The 19,494-nt window shown below is 47.5% G+C and overlaps 3 protein-coding genes across 7 annotated transcripts; 2 read left to right on the forward strand and 1 right to left on the reverse strand.

The window, feature by feature from the left end:
• The first annotated feature begins 417 nt into the window (after positions 1–417).
• On the forward strand, positions 418–1,181 carry LOC130205092 (E3 ubiquitin-protein ligase LRSAM1-like). Its single transcript, XM_056432225.1, has 2 exons — positions 418–720; positions 905–1,181. Exons 1-2 carry the CDS (start codon positions 433–435, stop codon positions 1,025–1,027), a joined length of 411 nt encoding a protein of 136 aa, XP_056288200.1. The 5' UTR covers positions 418–432; the 3' UTR covers positions 1,028–1,181.
• Positions 1,182–3,524: 2,343 nt separating this feature from the next.
• ndor1 (NADPH dependent diflavin oxidoreductase 1) lies at positions 3,525–13,201 on the forward strand. Of its 5 annotated transcripts, none has more exons than XM_056432378.1 (15): positions 3,525–3,711; positions 7,061–7,197; positions 7,295–7,372; positions 8,021–8,178; positions 8,250–8,348; positions 9,668–9,769; positions 9,855–10,073; positions 10,275–10,402; positions 10,799–11,010; positions 11,225–11,332; positions 11,404–11,518; positions 11,778–11,924; positions 12,023–12,141; positions 12,524–12,618; positions 12,789–13,201. In XM_056432378.1, the coding sequence occupies exons 2-15, from the start codon at positions 7,063–7,065 to the stop codon at positions 12,931–12,933; spliced, it is 1,860 nt and encodes a 619-aa protein (XP_056288353.1). In that variant the 5' UTR covers positions 3,525–3,711; positions 7,061–7,062; the 3' UTR covers positions 12,934–13,201. The 5 variants fall into 5 exon arrangements, with proteins under 5 accessions (XP_056288353.1, XP_056288354.1, XP_056288350.1 ...); XM_056432379.1 differs by having other exon boundaries at positions 8,081–8,178; XM_056432375.1 differs by having other exon boundaries at positions 7,061–7,372; positions 8,021–8,348.
• A 448-nt stretch (positions 13,202–13,649) lies between these two features.
• On the reverse strand, positions 13,650–16,349 carry ntmt1 (N-terminal Xaa-Pro-Lys N-methyltransferase 1). Its single transcript, XM_056432381.1, has 4 exons — positions 16,277–16,349; positions 14,875–15,028; positions 14,377–14,629; positions 13,650–14,208 (listed from the first exon to the last, which is right to left on the reverse strand). The coding sequence occupies exons 2-4, from the start codon at positions 15,025–15,027 to the stop codon at positions 13,952–13,954; spliced, it is 663 nt and encodes a 220-aa protein (XP_056288356.1). The 5' UTR covers position 15,028; positions 16,277–16,349; the 3' UTR covers positions 13,650–13,951.
• Between the last annotated feature and the right edge of the window lie 3,145 nt (positions 16,350–19,494).

The raw sequence follows: 19,494 nt of genomic DNA on the forward strand, positions 1-19,494 counted from the left end.
ATACACGACTTTACACGACTTTACACACGACTTTACACACCTTATACACGACTTTACACACCTTATACATGACTTTATACACGACTTTATACGACTTTACACACAACTTTACACACCTTATACACGACTTTACACGCCTTATACACGACTTTACACACCTTATACACGACTTTACACACCTTATACACGACTTTACACACGACTTTACACACCTTATACATGACTTTATACACGACTTTATACACGAATTTACACACCTTATACACGACTTTACACACGACTTTACACACCTTATACACGACTTTACACACCTTATACACGTCATACATGTTATACATATAATATACCATCACAGATTCTATTGGTTCTCATTGTTTTCATTTTCTTTATTTACTTACTTCAGTTTTTTGTTGTAAAAAAAAATTTATTTCAATGTTTTTTTCCTTCTTCCTCCACCCCTTCTCCTCGGCCTCCTACTCCTCATCTTCGTCCCCCTCCTTTCCTCTTCCTCCTCCTCCAGGAGCATGTAAGGTGGTGCATCAGGACAAGGAGGAGGAGGCGGAGCTCGCCCCGACCTCTCCGCCCTCTTGCTCCCCAGAGTCTCCTCCCAGCACCTCCTCCTTCCAGACCTCCACGGCGGGGACCCCGGTGACCCCCTCAGCCCCGAGCCCCGTGGAGGGCCCCGGGACCTCGGAGTGTGTGGTCTGCATGGAGACCGGGGTAAGAACCAGCACCCTGAACCCGGGGCTCCCCTAGGGGGGCGCAGCGGTACTGCAGGACATAAAACTACACCTCCTCCTGTTTCCTCTCTCTCCTCCCTCTCCTTCCTCTCTCTCCTCCCTCTCTTCCTGTCTCCTCCCTCCTCCCTCCTCTCCTCCTCTCCTCCCTCTCTTCCTGTCTCCAGTCTCAGGTGATCTTCCTGCCCTGTGGTCATGTCTGCTGCTGTCAGCTGTGCAGCGGCGCTCTGCGGTCGTGTCCTCTGTGTCGCAGCAGCATCACCCAACATGTCCGCCTCTACTACGGCTAGGACCACCTAGGACCACCCCCCCCCCCCCCACGACGACTAGGACCACCTAAGACCACGAGGACCACCTAGGACCACCCCCCCCCCACGACGAGGACCACCTAGGACCACGAGGACCACCGAGGACCACCGCCCCCCCACGACTAGGACCACCTAGGACCACGAGGACCACCGCCCCCACGACTAGGACCACCGAGGACCACCGCCCCCACGACTAGGACCACCGAGGACCACCGCCCCCATGACTAGGACCACCGAGGACCACCGCCCCCCACGAGGACCACCTAGGACCACCCCCACGACTAGGACCACGAGGACCACCGCCCCCACGACTAGGACCACTGAAGACCACCTAGGACCACCGAGGACCACCTAGGACCACCCCCCCCCCCCACGACGAGGACCACCTAAGACCACGAGGACCACCTAGGACCACAAGGACCACCGTTGACCACCGCCCCCCCACGACTAGGACCACCGAGGACCACCGCCCCCACGACTAGGACCACCTAGGACCACCGCCCCCACGACTAGGACCACCGCCCCACGACTAGGACCACCGCCCCACGACGAGGACCACCTAGGACCACGAGGACCACCGCCCCCACGACTAGGACCACCGAGGACCACTGAAGACCACCTAGGACCACCCCCATGACGAGGACCCCTAGGACCACCCCCATGACGAGGACCACCTAGGACCACTGCCCCCACGACTAGGACCACCGCCCATGACTAGGACCACCCCCCACGACTATGACCACCGAGGACCACCGCCCCCATGACTAGGACCACCGAGGACCACCGCCCCCCATGACTAAGACCACCGAGGACCACCGCCCCCTCATGACTAGGACCAGCTAAGACCACCTAGGACCACCCCCCCCATGACTAGGACCCCCATGTGACTATATATGCAAACCACTCTCCCTTTACTGTTTTTTCTGTTGTTTTAAATCATATATTCATCTGGCTGGATGAAGCCTTTGTGTTCTTTGCCTTATTGATGGGAAGCTCTTCTTTTTTTTAAACAAAACTAATTGTCTGCTCCACGTTTCTGTCAGTCATCTCAACACCTGAGTCGTCCCGGCTCCTCTGAGTCGTTCATGTCCTGTTATAAGAGAATCATACGTCCAGACACTTTGAGGGTGAACTGACTTCCTGCCAATACTGTTCAATACTCTGTATTATTTTATTTATATCACTCTAGGTTTGCAGTGTGATCATCTGGAACACAAAGAAGTTGAAATAACCTCATCCAGTCAAGTTCAGTCTGAGTTGAGTGCTGCTCATATTCACTCGTTTAAAATATTTAGTGTTAACCCAAAAAATGGGAAATATAGAATGAAAAAGTGAAGATGAGTCGTCCTCTGACGTTAACTCTTCTTTTCTCAAAAGTATATCCACAGCTTTATGAAAGTGAACGTGAAGGATCGAGCGACGCTGTAATGGTGCACTGCCCCTTTAAGACCGAACAGGTCCCACCGGATGTCCTAATGTGCTTCTGCTTTGCATATAATCATATATATACATATATAATCATCTCCAAACAGACCGTCTATCGGGGCCCTTCAGGGCCTCTTCTGGGGTCCCTGGACAGACGTTGGTCCACTTCCTGTATCTGTGACTTGTCTTCGGATCCCTTTTCCTCTTTAAAATGCTTCTCGTGGTGCATATGAATGAACATCACGGACGCTGCTGTACTCCTTCAAGTGCTCTTAAACATCCCAGCATGCATCAGGAAACATCTTCACTTGCTGTATATGACTGTTACCTGTAGTGTGTGAGACTTCTCTACCAAATAAAGGCGATGCAGCGCTCCCATTGGCCCCCTGCAGGCCGCCTCCTCCTCCTGTGATGCTGTGGAGTGACTTCATAAAGTCTGCATGTCTTGAGCATCTTCACCCAGAGCAGCTCGACTACAAAGTGCTGCTGGAGTCCAATTGTTCACTTCCTGTATTATACAGATTTATTTAGAGATCTAACTTTATCTAGAAATAAATTAATACACATAGAAACTCACGGCACCAATATCAAGTAAACTATTATATATATATAGCACAAGCTATGTGCCAGTTATCTTTTCTGTGTGTGTGGCGTCAATCCCAATTGTAACGAGTGAGTGTGTGTGTGAGAGAGTTTGTTTATTGTGCTTTTTTTTCTAAACCTAACCAAGTACGTTTGTTTAAAAAAAATCATGATTTGGACTAACATTTTTAAAAAGCGTCTTTGAGTGTCTATAAAAGCTCTGTATGAATTAGAAATATTATTAATATTATTATTAGTAGTAGTAGAAATAAATAAACGTTTCTGGCAGAAAACCCTGAAGGCAAACTTAAATATCTTCGTTGATTCGCAGTAGATGTCCTCAACGTCAAGTATAAGTCACAAATATCAGATTTTCTGTGCCCGGCTTTAAACGCAGCATCGAGGCACGAGCCAATCACAGGCTTGTTATGTTGCTTTACGTCATGCCGCAAAGCAAAGCGTTGCTGTTTTGAATGAAGAGCTAACAGCTCCACGCCGAGTGGAGGTTTCGTTGAGTTACCTCCCGCTGGAGGCGGTTGTTGGTGTAGACAGCCGCCGGAGGGACCGCGGGGCATCGGGAGTTAATCATGTGATTTATAGAGGAAATAAATCAACAGGAACAATAATAATCGATCACATTAGCCTGCTAGCATTGGACGGTAAGCACACAGTCATGTTAGCTAGCTACAGGGAGAATGAAAGTCACCGATAACTTCACTAATGTCGTGGATTACGGGAGGAAATATGTATATATATATATATTATAACTTATGTAATAAGATTTATAAAATAACTGAATACAGCTGAATACCATTTAAAGATATTAGCTATTTAGACTACAGGAATGTTGAGTTATTTGGTTCTTGACGTCCATCTTGACGGTGGTGTAGTGGCTAGCACTGTCGCCTCACAGCCAGAGGGCCGTGGGTTCAATTCCCGGTCGAGGCGGTCCTTCTGTGTGGAGCATGTTCTCCCCGTGGCAGCGTGGGTTCCCTCCGGGTTCTCCGGCTTCCTCCCACAGTCCAAAGACATGCTGCAGGTTAATTGATCTCTAAATGTCCCATAGGTGTGAATGTGAGAGTGAATGGTTGTGTGTCTCTATATGTGCCCTCGATGGACTGGCGGCCTGTCCAGGGTGTCCCTGCCCTCGCCCTGTCAGCTGGGATCGGCTCCAGCGCCCCTAATGAGGATAAGCGGTATTGATAATGGATGGATGGATGGACGTCCATCTTTCATAAAAACACTTATGTTAGGGTTTATGATCATTTAATTGCTAAATGGTGATATTAATAGGCCGTTTCTTAATATAAATTCATGTCTTGATCACAGCAGGCATGAAAACGGGTCAGGGGTGAAAAAGGTGAGGAGGATAGGCGCGGGGGGGGGGGGGGGTGGTGACTTCCACGAACATCGATGTTGGACGTTGTATGATAATCTGTAGTTCCTCCATTCTGACACCAAGTCAGTGATCGGGCCCTATAATACTATAATAATAGTAATATTGTGTATAATATGGTCATTCATGAACCAAATTCCTTTTTGTTGTTGCCGTGAACAAGTCTTCAAGTATTGTGCTCTGCTGAGTCGTGAGTCTGTTCCTCGAGTCTGTTCCTCGAGTCTGTTCCTCGAGTCTGTTCCTCGAGTCTGGTCCTCGAGTCTGGTCCTCGAGTCTGTTCCTCGAGTCTGTTCCTCGAGTCTGTTCCTTGAGTCTGGTCCTTGAGTCTGTTCCTTGAGTCTGTTCCTTGAGTCTGTTCCTTGAGTCTGTCCCTTGAGTCTGTTCCTCGAGTCTGTTCCTCGAGTCTGGTCCTCGAGTCTGGTCCTTGAGTCTGGTCCTTGAGTCTGTTCCTTGAGTCTGTTCCTCGAGTCTGTTCCTCGAGTCTGGTCCTCGAGTCTGTTCTGCCTCTACCTGGTTGTCACGATCTTCTATACCAGGGGTACTCAACTTCGGAGGCCAAGAGGGCCACATTTAAACCACAACAGGTGCAAAGGGCCACAAATTATTATTAACATATATTTGTACCATTTTATTCACTGTATTTATTACTACCTAATTTTCACACGATTTTGGTTGGCTAATTATATTCGCTGACATGCACCTGATGAACACAGTTTTTATTTTTTTATTTTTTTCCATCGCAGACTTTTTTTTGTCATAAGCGCTCGTGAAAACGGCTTAGGCGAGCCCAAATTTTCTCTATGCAGGAAAAACCCTGATAATTATTATGCATTTATAACCAGGCATGTCGGGGGCCACAAAATAAGCGTCCGCCTGTTGAGTAAGTCTGTTCTATACCATACCTGCCATAAATATCATGATACAATACCATAAAAACAGTATACCATAAATACGATACTGGTATATTTATCTATAATAGTAATAAATACAATATCTGTATGGTTCACTTTTTACCAACTTTTTCAACACTTAACAAATAGCAGTAATATTAGTATTAATACAGCAAGATATTAATGAAACTACATGGAGCCATCATAGCATTGATCAATGATTATACACTATGAGGCCGTTAGTCTCTGACCAGAGGATACAGAGTTCATCAGGATGAGCAGCTGTAGAGTTACAGAACTTTACAGACTGAACTTAAACATTTCACTTCTGGCATCTTTTTTTATTTTTATTTTTAAAGCCGAAAATTCCGCCACTTAACGCCCCTCGCTGTGAGCGCTGCGCTGCGCGTGCAAACAGCTCGACACGGAGCAGCGCGTGCGCTCTGATCGCTCTTTTAATGAAGTATTGAGACTAAAAATATGCTAAATCACATCGCTCTTAACGTACGGGTACTTTGTTAGCATCGCTCCACCGTGCAGCGCGACAGCAGCAGAAGTAGCGGCTAACATTCAAGCTAACCTAAACCACCAAACGCTGAAGACATCTTGACGCTGATTGGCCGAGACGCGACACGTCCCATCAAAGATGTTTTATTGCGAAGAGCAACACTTCACACTTTCTCCGTGTCCCACTCCAATCTCATAAACGCCGGCCGGCCAATTGACCCCCCCCCCCTACCCCAAAACAAAAACTCTTCGGATCTACACGATTCACGTAAGTCACCTATTTTGGTTTCAAAACGGCGAATTTCGCCGAAAGGTGAGGGATTCTCATGCCTGTCACAGGTTAAGAAGAAACAGCCAAATGTATTTAATCTGTCCAGTTCATAGGTCAGAATGAATCAAGATTTATTTAATAAAACTTTCTAATTACAATTATTATTTAATTGAGATCATATTTGAACATATATATATTGTTTGTTGTAGTAGCAACACAACACAGAAGGTAAAGTAATCTCACAAGACTTTTAATCAAAGACTTATTCTGTTACATAAAATCCTCAATTTATGATGTGAAAATCTACTTGGATACAAAAATACAACAATAATAAGTAATGTTTAAATTAAGCATTTTACAAACTGAGTTGACCTAAAACATGATTCCATTACTTAATATAAATGACCAGATGCAAACAAAGAATATTAAAATGAAATAAATTCTAGAACAATACAAATAGAGCCTCTGATCCGTGGCCTTCATGAGGAATCCAGATTCATTATTAATGTATCTGCACTGTGTTTCCTCATTACTTCACATGTCATTTAGCAGACGCTTTACAAGCGACTTACAATAAGTGAATCAACCTAGAGTACAAACTCAGAACAACAAGAATACAGGAAGTAACATTTCCTCAACATAGTCGAACTACAAAAGTACCACAATAAGATATTTAAGTGCCACTGAAGTGCAAATCTGTGTTTTAATCCAGATATAGTCTAAAGATGTGTTTTTAGTTTCCGGGTGAAGCTGCAGAGACTTCCTGATGTCAGTGGGGAGCTGGCTCCACCAATCAGGAGCCAGGACAGCAACAGTCTGGATGTAGTGATGAGCTCGAGGTGCTCTTGCTCCTTGTGTTTCATGATGTTTAACTCCTTTCTAGTGTTCGTTGTACTAAAGTAACGGAGCTCTCTGTGGTTCATCTTTCTGACTCCTGTCCTCAGTCATGTCAAAGCCCGGCCTGCTGGTCCTGTACGGCAGCCAGACCGGCACGGCCCAGGACACGGCCCAGAGGATCGGCCGCCAGGCGCAGAGGAAGCGGCTGCAGGTCCGGGTGTTGCCTCTGGACGACTACAACGTGGTGAGTGCGTCGGTTCGAGTCCCACGGCACCGGACCCGGCAGAGGTCTGACAACCGCACGGGAACCTCCTGTGTCCTCACGAGTGTTTCCTCACCAGGCCGACCTGATCTCAGAGCCTCTGGTGGTCTTCGTGTGCTCCACCACCGGCCAAGGAGACCCTCCGGACAACATGAAGGTACGGTCGGGAAAACAACAAAACGGAACAATCTGAAAGAAACACAAAGTTACAACAAAAAAACACAAGAAACACAAAGTTACAAACATAAGAAACAAAGTTATAAACATGAAAACACAAGAAACACAAATTTACTAACATAAAAACACAAGAAACACAAAGTTATAAACAAATTTACACAAGAAACACAAAGTTACAAACATAAGAACACAAGAAACACAAAGTTATAAACAAAAAACAAACACAGAACAAGACAAATTTAAAGAAACAAGTTAAGAGACAAGTGACAGTTAATTTAATAAACATTAGCATGTTTGGGAACCTCCATTTCTTTCATGTTATATTTAAAAGCAGTTATAAGTGAATCGTTTGAGCAATTATGTGAGCGCAGCTGAAAACAGTTTTGCTGCTGAGAAGCTATAAAACTGTTCTTCCTTTGAGCCACAAGAAGAACTACATTAATATTTACTACAAACATCATTATTTATAACCTTGTTAATGTCTGGACTAGATTTTATATTCATTAGATAAATAAAAGTGAGTTTACATGGGGAACACATAATTGTTCTGTGTGACCCCAAACTTCTTGACGGTATGTTTTCGTTTTAAATATCTTGCATCAGCAGCTCTGCTCTTGTTTTCTATCAGGTGTTTCATCCATGGACTCACCTGTTCACCTGTCATACGTCCATCTCCCCTTGCCTCCAGGTCTTCTGGAGGTTTCTCTTCAAGAGGTCTCTCCCCGCCGGCTCTCTGAGGCGGGTGGACTGCGCCACGCTGGGCTTGGGGGACTCGTCCTACCCCAAGTGAGGCCTTCAGGTGCTCTTCTCTCGCAGCGAGGCGTCACAGAGACTTATGACCTTCTCTCTCTCCGTAGGTTCAACTTTGTGGCCAAGAAGCTTCACAAGCGCCTCGTGCAGCTCGGGGCCGGCGTGCTGCTGCCCGTCGGGCTGGCGGACGACCAGCATGACCTGGGGTAAACAATACAATACCCAGAATGCATTTTGTTATTCAGCTGGCGTTATTGTTTTATTTATCGGTCACGAAATACATCTGTTCCACTTCCTGTCATGTCACACAAATGTGTATTTCTAACTTCATTTACTAAACAATTATTTTTCTTAATGGTTATATACATAAATAGCTCAAAATAACGATAATAATAACAATAATAGTTAGAGTAACTAAACCCCAATGTGTATGTTTTTTAAAGTATTTTATTTTGACGGGTTCAGACCCTCATCTTGACTTTTTAGTCCTAAGTATTTGAGGTTCTACACATTGTGTTTTAAACCAGGGGTCCCCAACCCCAGGGCCGCGGCCCGGTACCGGTCCGTGGCTTGGTTGGAACCGGGCCGCAGAAAAAAAGTGAATAAATAAAGTTTACTTTTTTTTTTTTTTTATCATTCAGAAAAATATCTTATTTTGAAAAAGGAGCGGATCCACCCGTGTGTACGTCTGAGCCGCGTTCAGGAGTCTTAAGGTTCGGGTTTCACGCGCCGAACCCTCTGCTGGCGGCACATTTCAGTGACAAAGAATCTTAAAACATATTCAACCTGCTCAATGAATTCTGTCACTTCAGGGAAATGACAACTGTTTTCAAGTTGTCCGATAAAGTCGCTGCTGTGTGGGCGAGTGAACAGCGGAACATTCTACATGTTTCAGACGTTGACCGGGTGGAAGAGGCTTTTCAAAGAGTTTGAGCGGTACTCCAACCACAAAAGACCCGACTGCAAAAGAATAGACCTGCAACCCATTAGTAAACAAACCCACCCGGTGAATCGAGCCGTCCGAGCTAGAAGAAAATGTGTTGGAGATGCAAATGACGGTGGCCTTAAGGGACATTTCACACAACAACTCTGCCGGTGTTCTAATGACAGCGACCAGAACTCGGTGAGGAGCAGCGGACCAAACACACGTCTGTGTCGCCGTCTCCATTAGCGGCTCGTTGCAGGTCAACAAGCACGGCTCACACTCGGCGTCATGATGAGTTGTAGTTTTGGCACTTTATGCCCTTCGTATAATTGTATGACGTCATATTTATTACGTCATTTGTTTTGCCGGTCCGTGAAAATAATTTCTGACACGGAACCGGTGGCTCAAAAGGTTGGGGACCGCTGCTTTAAACAGCGCAGCGACGGCCCTCTACTGGCCAGACGCTGCTACTGCAAGTGTGTTTTGCTCACGGCTGACCTGGAGCCAGCTTCCCGTGTTCTGTAACGGGAGCGTGACTTCATAGAGAGATCATCTATGGAGCTGTTCGTGCCCGTTGTTTACCTCCACCTCGGTCTGCAGGGCCGACGCCGTCATCGACCCGTGGCTCTCGGCGTTTTGGGGGAGGGTGTTCGCTCTGCACCCGGCTCTGGCGGATCGGACTCCCCTGAGGGAGGAAGAGCCGTGAGTCTCTTTAAATATCTTCTCCTGTTTGGGTTCGGGGGTTTGAATCCTCGTCAGTGGTTAGTTATCCTTGTGCTCGTGTCAGGCTCCCTCCAACATACACGTTCCACTTCCTGGAGGCCGTGAAGGAGAAGCTGGAGGAAGAGGAGGTGGATGAAGAGGAGCTGGGGGGCGTGTTGAGGCCGGCTCCCTCCCAGGCTCGTCCCTTTGCTGCCCGGCTGCTGTCCAACCGGAGGGTCACCGACGCGTCTCACTTCCAGGACGTGAGGCTCCTGGAGTTCGACATCACGGGATCCAACATGGAGTGAGTCCCTTTTAAAGGCATCGCCATGGTAACCGAGTGAGGACGCGTCTCTGCTATCTTTCGCCCTGTTATTTACTTTTACAGTGGGAGACATGAACAATAATATCAATGCTGAATCCAAAGTGTTTCACTTGTCGTGTCATGGTCTGTACCAGTGTATGATACTAATAATCAATAACTGATTCCTGTGTTGCCGGGCAGGTTTGCTGCTGGCGACGTGGCGATGATGTTTCCATGCAACTCGACACGAGACGTACTAAAGTTCTGTGAACTCCTGGGACTAGAACCAGAGGCTCGGTTCACCCTCAGGGCCTCAGGCAGCACCGCAGGTGGGTGTGTGTGTGTTCACTGTGTGTGTTTTCATTGTGTGTGTGTTTTCTGTGTGTTCACCGTGTGTGTGTGTGTTGTTCATAATTCCATGCCTCCTCACCTGTTTATTACTTATTTATCACTTTTTATGTTAATATAAAGAAATCCAGTGAGCCAATCACGTTAGAGAACCGCTGTGGCTTTAGAGAGGCGTGTCTTCACCAGACCAATGAGCTGTGGCTTTAGGGGCGTGTCTTCACCAGACTAATGAGCTGTGGCTTTGGGGGCGTGTCTTCACCAGACCAATGAGCTGTGGCTTTAGGGGCGTGTCTTCACCAGACCAATGAGCTGTGGCTTTAGAGGGGCGTGTCTTCACCAGACCAATGAGCTGTGGCTTTAGGGGCGTGTCTCCTCAGTCCCCTCCAGGCTCCCTCGGCCGTGCTCCCTGCGCCTCCTGGCCCAGAGCTTCCTGGACGTCGGCGCCATGCCGCGCCGCTCCTTCTTCGAGCTCCTGGCGACCTTCTCCTCCAACGAGATGGAGCTGGAAAAGCTGCTGGAGTTCAGCTCGGCGGCCGGTCAGGACGAGCTGCACGGCTACTGCAACCGGCCCCGGAGGACCGCGCTGGAGGTGACGGGTCGGGGTCAGGGGTCAGGGGGGGACTGAGTCTAGTCTCAATACATCTCAATGCCTTTGAGCTTTTGACTCCTTTGAAAGCCACTGTGTAGGAATACAGCAGCTACCTCCTAGAAGCTCCTCACTGACCTCTAGACCTCTAGAACCTCCTCAATACTTTCAAGAACCTCCTCTTTAATCTTCTAAGCATGTGCTCTCGCCGCTGCAGGTCTTGACCGACTTCCCCCACACGACAGCAGACATCAAAGTGGACTACCTCCTGGATCTGTTCCCTGAGATCCAGCCTCGCTCCTTCTCCATCGCCTCGTCCCTCCAGGTCGCTCGTCTTCCTGTCTGAGTGCTCTGAGAAGTCGTAGAGACTCGCTGTGACGCCTCCTCTCTCCTCAGGCTCACCCCAACCGGCTCCAGATCCTGGTCGCTGTGGTTCGGTACAGAACTAAGATGCATGAGCCCAGAAGAGGCCTCTGCTCCTCCTGGTTAGCCTCCCTGGACCCGGCACAAGGTCTCATCATGTTTATTCATGGACGTGTTCAGATCGCCTCCGCAGAGATTACTTCATTCTGATTGGCTGAACGACCCCAGAAGCTCTTCAATACCTTCTAGATCCTCCTCACTGACCCATAGAAGCTCTTTACTACCTTCTAGAACCTCCTCACTGACCTCTAAAAGCTCTTTACTACCTTCTAGATTAGAACCTCCTCACTGACCCATAGAAGCTCTTCAGTAACTCCTACTGACGTGACATCACTTCCACGTTACAGGGGAGGTGTATGTGCCTCAGTGGGTGAAGAAGGGAACTCTGAAGTTCCCCAAGGAGAACACCACCCCCGTGATAATGGCTGGACCTGGAACAGGAGTGGCGCCCTTCAGGTCGGCCCTACAGGAAAGGAGGGCCGAGGGAAAGAATGGTGACAGCTTGACCTTTCTGACTTCTCTTATTGCCTGAACATACGACACAGACATGACTTCATGACCTTCATGACCTCCGTGTCTTCCTGCTGTTCAGCCAACATCCTGTTCTTCGGCTGTCGCTCCGAGTCCAAAGACTTCTACTTCAGGTCAGAGTGGGAGGAGATGGTGAGGACCGGACACCTGACCCTCGTCACGGCCTTCTCGAGAGACCAGGTGAGACGAAACCACTCGGTACACGTGTGAATGACCACAGGAAAGGTCTGACGCGTTAAGAGTTTAACGCCAGGACGTTCAGGTTGTTTTTATGTCTTTAAAACATGCTCGAGTGCAGTGAGCTGGTTGGACTCCTCTGGTTTGATCCATAGATATAGTTGAGTATCATCTGCATAATAATGAAGACTTATGGATGTTTCCTGATGATTTTGCCTAATAGAAGCATGTATAAGGTCAATAAAAGTGGTCCGAGCACAGAGCCTTGTGGAACTCCGTGACTAACGATGGTGGTCATCGAGGCCTCATCGTTTACCCATTGAGAAGATACCGCCAGACTTCAGCGGTGTAAGGGAGGTGACTAATGAGGTGACGTGGTGTCCAGGAGGAGAAGGTGTATGTGCAGCGCCGTGTGAAGGAGAAGGCTGCGCTCCTGTGGGACTCCATCGCCAACAGGAACGCCTGTTTCTACATCGCTGGGTGAGTGAGGAACCAGAACCAGAACCATGGTCACCAGGAGCTGAGAGGAGACCAGGAGAACCACTGGACCAGCTTCTGTTTACTCCTTCTCCTCTTCCTACTCCTTCCACTCCTCATGTTCCTCCTTCTCCTTTTCCTTCCTCATTTTCCTCCTCCTCCTCCCTCTGCAGTAATGCTAAGCAGATGCCCTCCAGTGTGTGTGACTCCCTGAAGGAGGTGTTCCAGGAGGAGGGAGGTCTCTCCTCCGATGAAGCCTCTGAGATGCTGGAGGCCATGGAGCGGAGCGGCCGGCTCCAGAGCGAGACCTGGTCCTGATCACGTGACCCAGCCCCCCCGGTCCAGGAGGTTCACAGGAGACTGCACCGGCCATGTTGACGCTCTGATGACATCATCAGTGACCTCATCAGTGAGCTGCAGAGGCGTCCCAAAGACCGCCAGATATTCAGTAAATGAAGAAGTGAAAGTGCTTCATCGGATGTTCAAAGGCTCCTCCAGTCCACTTGAACCATTTAATCCAACACATTCTGTTTGACAGGACACGAGTCATTTATTCTGTCTCGTTTATAAAGTATTTAACATGAAACTAAGCCGTGGTTATTCAAACTGTCTTCTCGATGCAATGAGGTGTTGTGGCTGTTGATGGTCAGTACGAGTCTAAAGGTGTAGAGATGAAGTCCTCTGGGTCCTGATCACATGACAGAGCGGTAGAATGAAGGACCCACACGGCGGCGGCAGTGTGGTCATGATGGAGTCCTGATCCAGCCGGTTGCCCCTGACAACGCCAAGGTGGTAAACTCGACCAGAAAACCTCCATTTACCATCTCTTTACTCTCATCTGACGTCTCTCTCGCTCTCCGTCATGTGTCTCCATCTCACATCTGTCTCTCCATCATGACGGCGTCTCTCGTCTTCACTAACCGTTACATAATTCTTTGGACGCTGTAACGAGAAGTTACGCAACACCTGAGGAGGAGAAAAGCTTCTTCCTCTACTGACCTCGTGGTTCTGAAGGAGTTCAGTCCGCTAGCAGCTTCTCGTTCTTCATTTAATCAACATTCATGAAAACTAATTAAAAACATTGAACCACAGCCACAAGGCCCGAGCACACCTGTAACAGGAGCATGACGTTGTGAGAGTGGTGGACGACATGAGAACCAGGAAGTGATGCGGCTTCATGAGCCGCGAGTAGTCAGGTGGTCACGGAGAGACGGGATCCTCCGTCCTCATTGGCTGAGAGCTTTAATGTGGCCTTCATGACCTGGACAGAAGGGAGTAGCCACAGCTGGAGACCTGGTGGCCCCCAGGAGGTGACTCAGTTCGTGGGGGGGGGGTCCTATCTGAGCGCCAGCGTGTGGACTTGGTAGATCTCCTTGGGGAAGTCCGTCTGTTGCTCCTCGTGGAGGATCTGGAGGCCGGCTCGGCCCACCAGAGCGTGGACGATGCTCAGGTCGCGGCAGACGCTGCTGTCCACCTCGTCGGGCACGACGCCCTCGAGCGCCACGTTGTCCTTGATGACCACGAGGCCGTTGGGCCGCAGGGCCGTCTGGCAGCGCCGCAGGAAGTCCACCAGGTGGTCGTCTGTGAGGTGGCCTGAAGGGGGACGTGTGACATGTTCAATGACAAACTCCCCTCAGAGGGCTTTACAGTCTGAACGCGTACCACATCCCTGACCTTCCACCTCACATCGGATCAGGAACAACTCCCAAAAGAACATGCGACGTGCCTTTGCCGTCCTAGAAGAACCTGGTGCAGACTCACCGATGACCCACTGGATCCAGATGACGTCGTAGCGCCCGCTCTCCGGCACCAGGTCCTGCAGGCCGCTGCACAGGTAGCGGCCCACGCGCTGGCCCTCCTCCCCCAGGTAGGTCTTGGCCTTGTCCAGGAACTCCTGCGTCACGTCCACCAGGTCCACGGTCCGGAACAGAGGCAGCAGCAGCCGCTTGGTGATCCGGCCGATGCCGGCGCCGCAGTCCAGAGCGCACGCCGTGCCCGTCTTCCCCTCGCCTTCCTGCAGGGAAACACTTTACTGACCGAGTCACATCAGATCCTCTGGAGCACCAGAGAGTCGTCGAGTCAGAGACTATATAAATATGTACGTGTATATATATATATATGTATGAATAAATAATAAATACAAATTAAAATACACAACAGATAAGTCCTTTTTTAATTTGGTCCGGACCAGAGACACATTCTGAATGTAGAAGCGGCTCCATGCTGGAGAGCATCTGGAGAACATCTGGAGGTTCTCACCCCGAGGAACTTCCTGAGGAACCCTTTGGACCCGTTGATGTCGATGCTGGAGATGCTGCCGTAGCCGCCCAGCATGCCGTCCACCGTGGGGGGCACGTCCCTCCAGTAGTCCACCGCATTGGAGTAGAAGCTCGTCTCACCTGCGTCAGCCATCCTTCAGAGGACAGAGAGACATTACCTCCACCTGAAGGACACTACCTGAAGGACACTACCTGTAGGACACTACATCTAGGACACTACCTGTAGGACGCTACCTCTAGGACACTACCTGTAGGACACTACCTCTAGGACGCTACCTGTAGGACGCTACCTGTAGGACGCTACCTGTAGGACGCTACCTGTAGGACGCTACCTGTAGGACGCTACCTCTAGGACACTACCTCTAGGACACTACCTCTAGGACACTACCTCTAGCTACCTGTAGGACACTACCTCTAGGACACTACCTCTAGGACACTACCTCTAGCTACCTGTAGGACACTACCTCGAGCTACCTGTAGGACACTACCTGTATGAAAACAGGTTTCTTCAACTAAAGATTATATATACACACATAACAATATCTATATATATATATGCATGTTTGTACATTATGTCCATGGCGTTGCAATGTTGCTCTCTGGAGATCTATTTAACTACCTTTTGAGACACACACACACACACACACACACACACACACACACACACACACACACACACACACACACACACACACACACACACACACACACACACACACACACACACACACACACACACACACACACACACACTGTCAGCACTCATCTAGTAATGCACTCCAGCCATATTTCTAATATTTAAAATGCACATTTCAAAGACACTGATGAGGCTCTCCTGTTGAAGCTCAACTCCATGAGCTCGTCATGTATTTATAGAACTCATACAACCGACACCAGATACGAGTCCCTGAACACAACGTGTGTCATTAGCATGACAACACAGGTGTGTTGCACCGTTGGAGGTTAACGTGACTCTTCTGTTACACACACACTTAAATAATATGTGAAAGCCTCCCGATGATAATGTGGATGACTACCGGGCGATGACGTCACGGCCACGTGCACGTGTATGAGGGGTAACGGTGTAAATAGAGCGGAATCTTTAAAATAATAAGACATTTAACTTATTTATAAACGCTATTAGTTATTAAAAACATATATACATATAACACATATTTTTAATCATCAAACACTTTGAGCTTAACATAGATAATAGTTTATAACATTAAGTTCCACATTGTTCGCTACAATGTAGCGTTAAGTGACACAAACGAGTGCTAACACGCGCCAAGTAGCATGTCGTTGTAGCCACGAGCTAACCAGCTAGCTCTGTTTCCGGAATAACAGAATAAATTTTAAAAGCATTTCTTGGTAAAGCTTACCCTCGTCTCGTGTCTCTCTCCCTCCTCTCCCTCCTCTCCCTCCCACGAGCCCGGTCCGGGGTCCGGTGTCCGGTGTCCGCGTCTCGCGCCCCGGCACCTCGTGAACGCGCAGCGCGTCATTTCCTTATTTGGTTCGGGAGACGACGTGACAACAGCGCCCCTAGCGGCGGACTTCAGTCACTGCTCCTGTTAAAAAAGTCAAAGTCAAAGTCAGTTTTATTTGTCAATTTTCCATATGTGCAAACATACAGAAGATCGAAATTGCGTTTCTCTTCTGTCCAACATAAAGTGAATTGTGCAACATATAGACAACATAGAGTGCAAAAATAGTAAAAAACATGTGAACATATAGACAACATAAAGTGCATAGACAACATAAAGTGCAAAAATAGTAAGAAACATGTAAACATATAGACAACATAAATTGTGCTAGCAGCATTCAGACATGCGAGTCTGAAAGAGGACGGAGTGGGAGGATGGGGAGAGAGTTCAGCTTCCTGACCGCCTGGTGGATGAAGCTGTTGGACAGCCTGGCGGTGTGAGCCCGGAGGCTCCGGTACCTCCTCCCAGAGGGCAGGAGGCTGAAGAGACCGTGTGAGGGGTGGCAGGGGTCCCTCACAATCGAGGTCGCTTTGCGGGTGAGGCGGGTGTTGTATATGTCCTGCAGGGAATCCTGTGAATTAAAATGGAAACAAATATACATATACATCTTATTTTCCATTGCAGACACGTGCACACGTCACACAATCACTTAATGCACTACAATAATCACTTTTTTAAACTGAATAATTTTAAACTTTATAAAACATATTAGTTCAGCTATAATCTTATTAAAAAAACACATTCCATGCAAAGGGTGTCAAGTCAAACATTCAATCATATTACATTGTTTCCCTTGCTAAAGCCTTTTATATAATAACCAGTAGGATGAACTGAAAAACACAAATCTAGTATAGTATCATATACACATAGTCGAACATAACACTCATTAGAATATTGACACTAAGGTTTAAATCATCCAACTGTCTTGATAGTAATTTCTCAAAATATTGTGTTTTAAAAGCTTCTCCACAAATCCGTAGAAACATTAACCCGTTTATTTTATTTTGCTTGGTAAATAAAAGTGTGTGGAGAGCACACTTGTAATAAATAACTTCCTTAATATACTTCTCACACTGACTTATTTCCTTTGTAAATAATCTAATTAATTATGTCTGATTTCTGTTCAGCTGCTTTATTTTCAGGGTCCTGATCGTGTTGATACTATCTCACTGTTATGGTTTATTGTGGGAGTTATTCTTCTTTATGTATATATATATATATATATATATATATATGCTGTGTGTGCTGGGAGAAGGCCTGACCAGCAGTGAGAGACCAGCTGCTGCTGTGGGATCGATACTGAAACGCTCTGCAGTACCTTCTGCTATTTATACACGGTCCTGCAGTGCAGCAGATGTACCACAGGGGGGCAGTGCCGAGCTAAGAGGATCCCCTCGTGCCCGCCAGAGCAGGCAGATGAAGCCCTGCTGCGCCTCCTCGTACCCTCAGCAACTATAATATGCTCATATATGACACGTCACCCATTTCTGTAAATGTGCATTCACCAAATATTGATTGATTATTCACATTGTATTGATCTTAGTGTCAGTGTGTAGCAAGAGAAGTGAAATGATGTATAGTTTATACAGTGTAGGTTTATACGAGGAGCATGCTGAATGTAGGCCTATAACAGAGAGGGACATTATGAGACACTTCACAGAATATACTCTATATATTGTTAAATTCAACGACTCAAGTCCGCGACTATGTGTTTCCATGACGACTGATTGCATTCCATCTGCTGCTGAAATATATAAATAGAAGAAGCTATGTTACACTTTATTATGAGTATGACGGTAAACACATCCACAATGTCCACGACTTTGGCCCAAAACTGAATCTATTGAAGGACGCTGATTGGCTACATTGTCCATCACTCATATATGTCTTTGATCAGTGATTGGCTAAACTGCTTCTTAGCCCCGCCCCTTCTGGGCCAAAGCGATTCGGCCCCATAGAGACATGCAGACTGCAGGAAAACCAGATGTTAAGCGCAGATATCCTATTTTACTAATATTACTGGTAGTGGGTATATTCCATATTAACAAAACACAAATATTGCCAATTTGTATAATTTATAAATATAATTAATACCATTTTTTGTAGCTCAAGGTGGGCGGGGCCAGGCCACGTGGCCCTCTATTGGCCAGCCGCCATTGCGTGTATAAACTGGGAAGGCTCCCAGCTGTTGGTTTATCAGCATATTGACATTTATGTTTTCACATAGGAATGTGAGACGGCGGGTATCGACTAGAGACAACAACAATAAACACAGTGCGAGAATTAAGAATATAAATATAAAATAAAGTGCACAGACTTTCAGAACTTTAACCAGTGAAAGTCAATTTAAAGTGACAAGTGTATTTAAAGTAAAGAGTTACATGTATTTAAGTGTATTGAAGTGAATCATGAAGTGGTGTGCAGGGGAGCGACTAGAAGGAACTGGTCCTGTGGATCTCTTCTTGTGACGTCAGGCTGTTGTTGGTCCCGATGGACGGATCCTCCGACGGTTTTCTGCCTGTTGAAGGTTTCAGGGCCAGTTTCTTCCTGTAGGACGGTACAATTAGGAATGTGTGATTTTGGGGCTGAACTAAATAACTTGAATCTCTCTCTCTCTCTCTCTCTCAAAAAGTCAAAGATCGGTGTTGTGTTCAAGTACACTCTATAATGAGGCTGCTTTCATGGTGTTTTATGAATTATACCTTTCCACGGGCGCATTCTAACTGAATGTTTGATGTCATGATGTGAAGGAGTTCTGTTCCACCTGTGTGTGTGGGACACACACTAAACCACGACTACACAGTATACACACTCTGCTCCTCACAGAGCAGTCTGGGGGTAGAGGAGGAAACACACAACATCCCATCTGCTTTCTCTAGATGAGAAGTGTAGCATGCCTGAGGCCGCCACCCGTGGGTTTCCCCCCCCAGCACCAAGGATCCGCCAGACCGCACGAGGGTTTGTTCCAAGACATATTTATTGGCCCACACACGACACCGAGCAGACCGCAAAACACGTGCCTCTGCTCACCTCCCTCTCCACTCTCGAGTGGCAGCTTTTATAAGGGTGGCCTCGGCTGCTGAGTGATTGCCAATCACCAGCAGCCGAGGCCAAAT

The sequence above is a fragment of the Pseudoliparis swirei genome, chromosome 15, assembly GCF_029220125.1.
Source record: "Pseudoliparis swirei isolate HS2019 ecotype Mariana Trench chromosome 15, NWPU_hadal_v1, whole genome shotgun sequence".
NCBI classification, from domain to species: Eukaryota; Metazoa; Chordata; class Actinopteri; order Perciformes; family Liparidae; genus Pseudoliparis; species Pseudoliparis swirei.

Excerpts from the sequence above, each read along its gene's own strand:
- LOC130205092 (XM_056432225.1), top strand. The coding sequence starts at position 433 with ATGTTTTTTTCCTTCTTCCTCCACCCCTTCTCCTCGGCCTCCTACTCC. Across the intron at positions 721-904 it reads TGGTCTGCATGGAGACCGGG|TCTCAGGTGATCTTCCTGCC; the intron begins GTAAGAACCAGC and ends TCCTGTCTCCAG.
- ndor1 (XM_056432375.1), top strand. The coding sequence starts at position 7,063 with ATGTCAAAGCCCGGCCTGCTGGTCCTGTACGGCAGCCAGACCGGCACG. Across the intron at positions 9,770-9,854 it reads CCCCTGAGGGAGGAAGAGCC|GCTCCCTCCAACATACACGT; the intron begins GTGAGTCTCTTT and ends TGCTCGTGTCAG. Across the intron at positions 11,333-11,403 it reads CCATCGCCTCGTCCCTCCAG|GCTCACCCCAACCGGCTCCA; the intron begins GTCGCTCGTCTT and ends CTCTCTCCTCAG.
- ntmt1 (XM_056432381.1), bottom strand. The coding sequence starts at position 15,027 with ATGGCTGACGCAGGTGAGACGAGCTTCTACTCCAATGCGGTGGACTAC. Across the intron at positions 14,630-14,874 it reads TCCTCAGGAAGTTCCTCGGG|GAAGGCGAGGGGAAGACGGG; the intron begins GTGAGAACCTCC and ends GTTTCCCTGCAG. Across the intron at positions 14,209-14,376 it reads CTGGATCCAGTGGGTCATCG|GCCACCTCACAGACGACCAC; the intron begins GTGAGTCTGCAC and ends GTCCCCCTTCAG.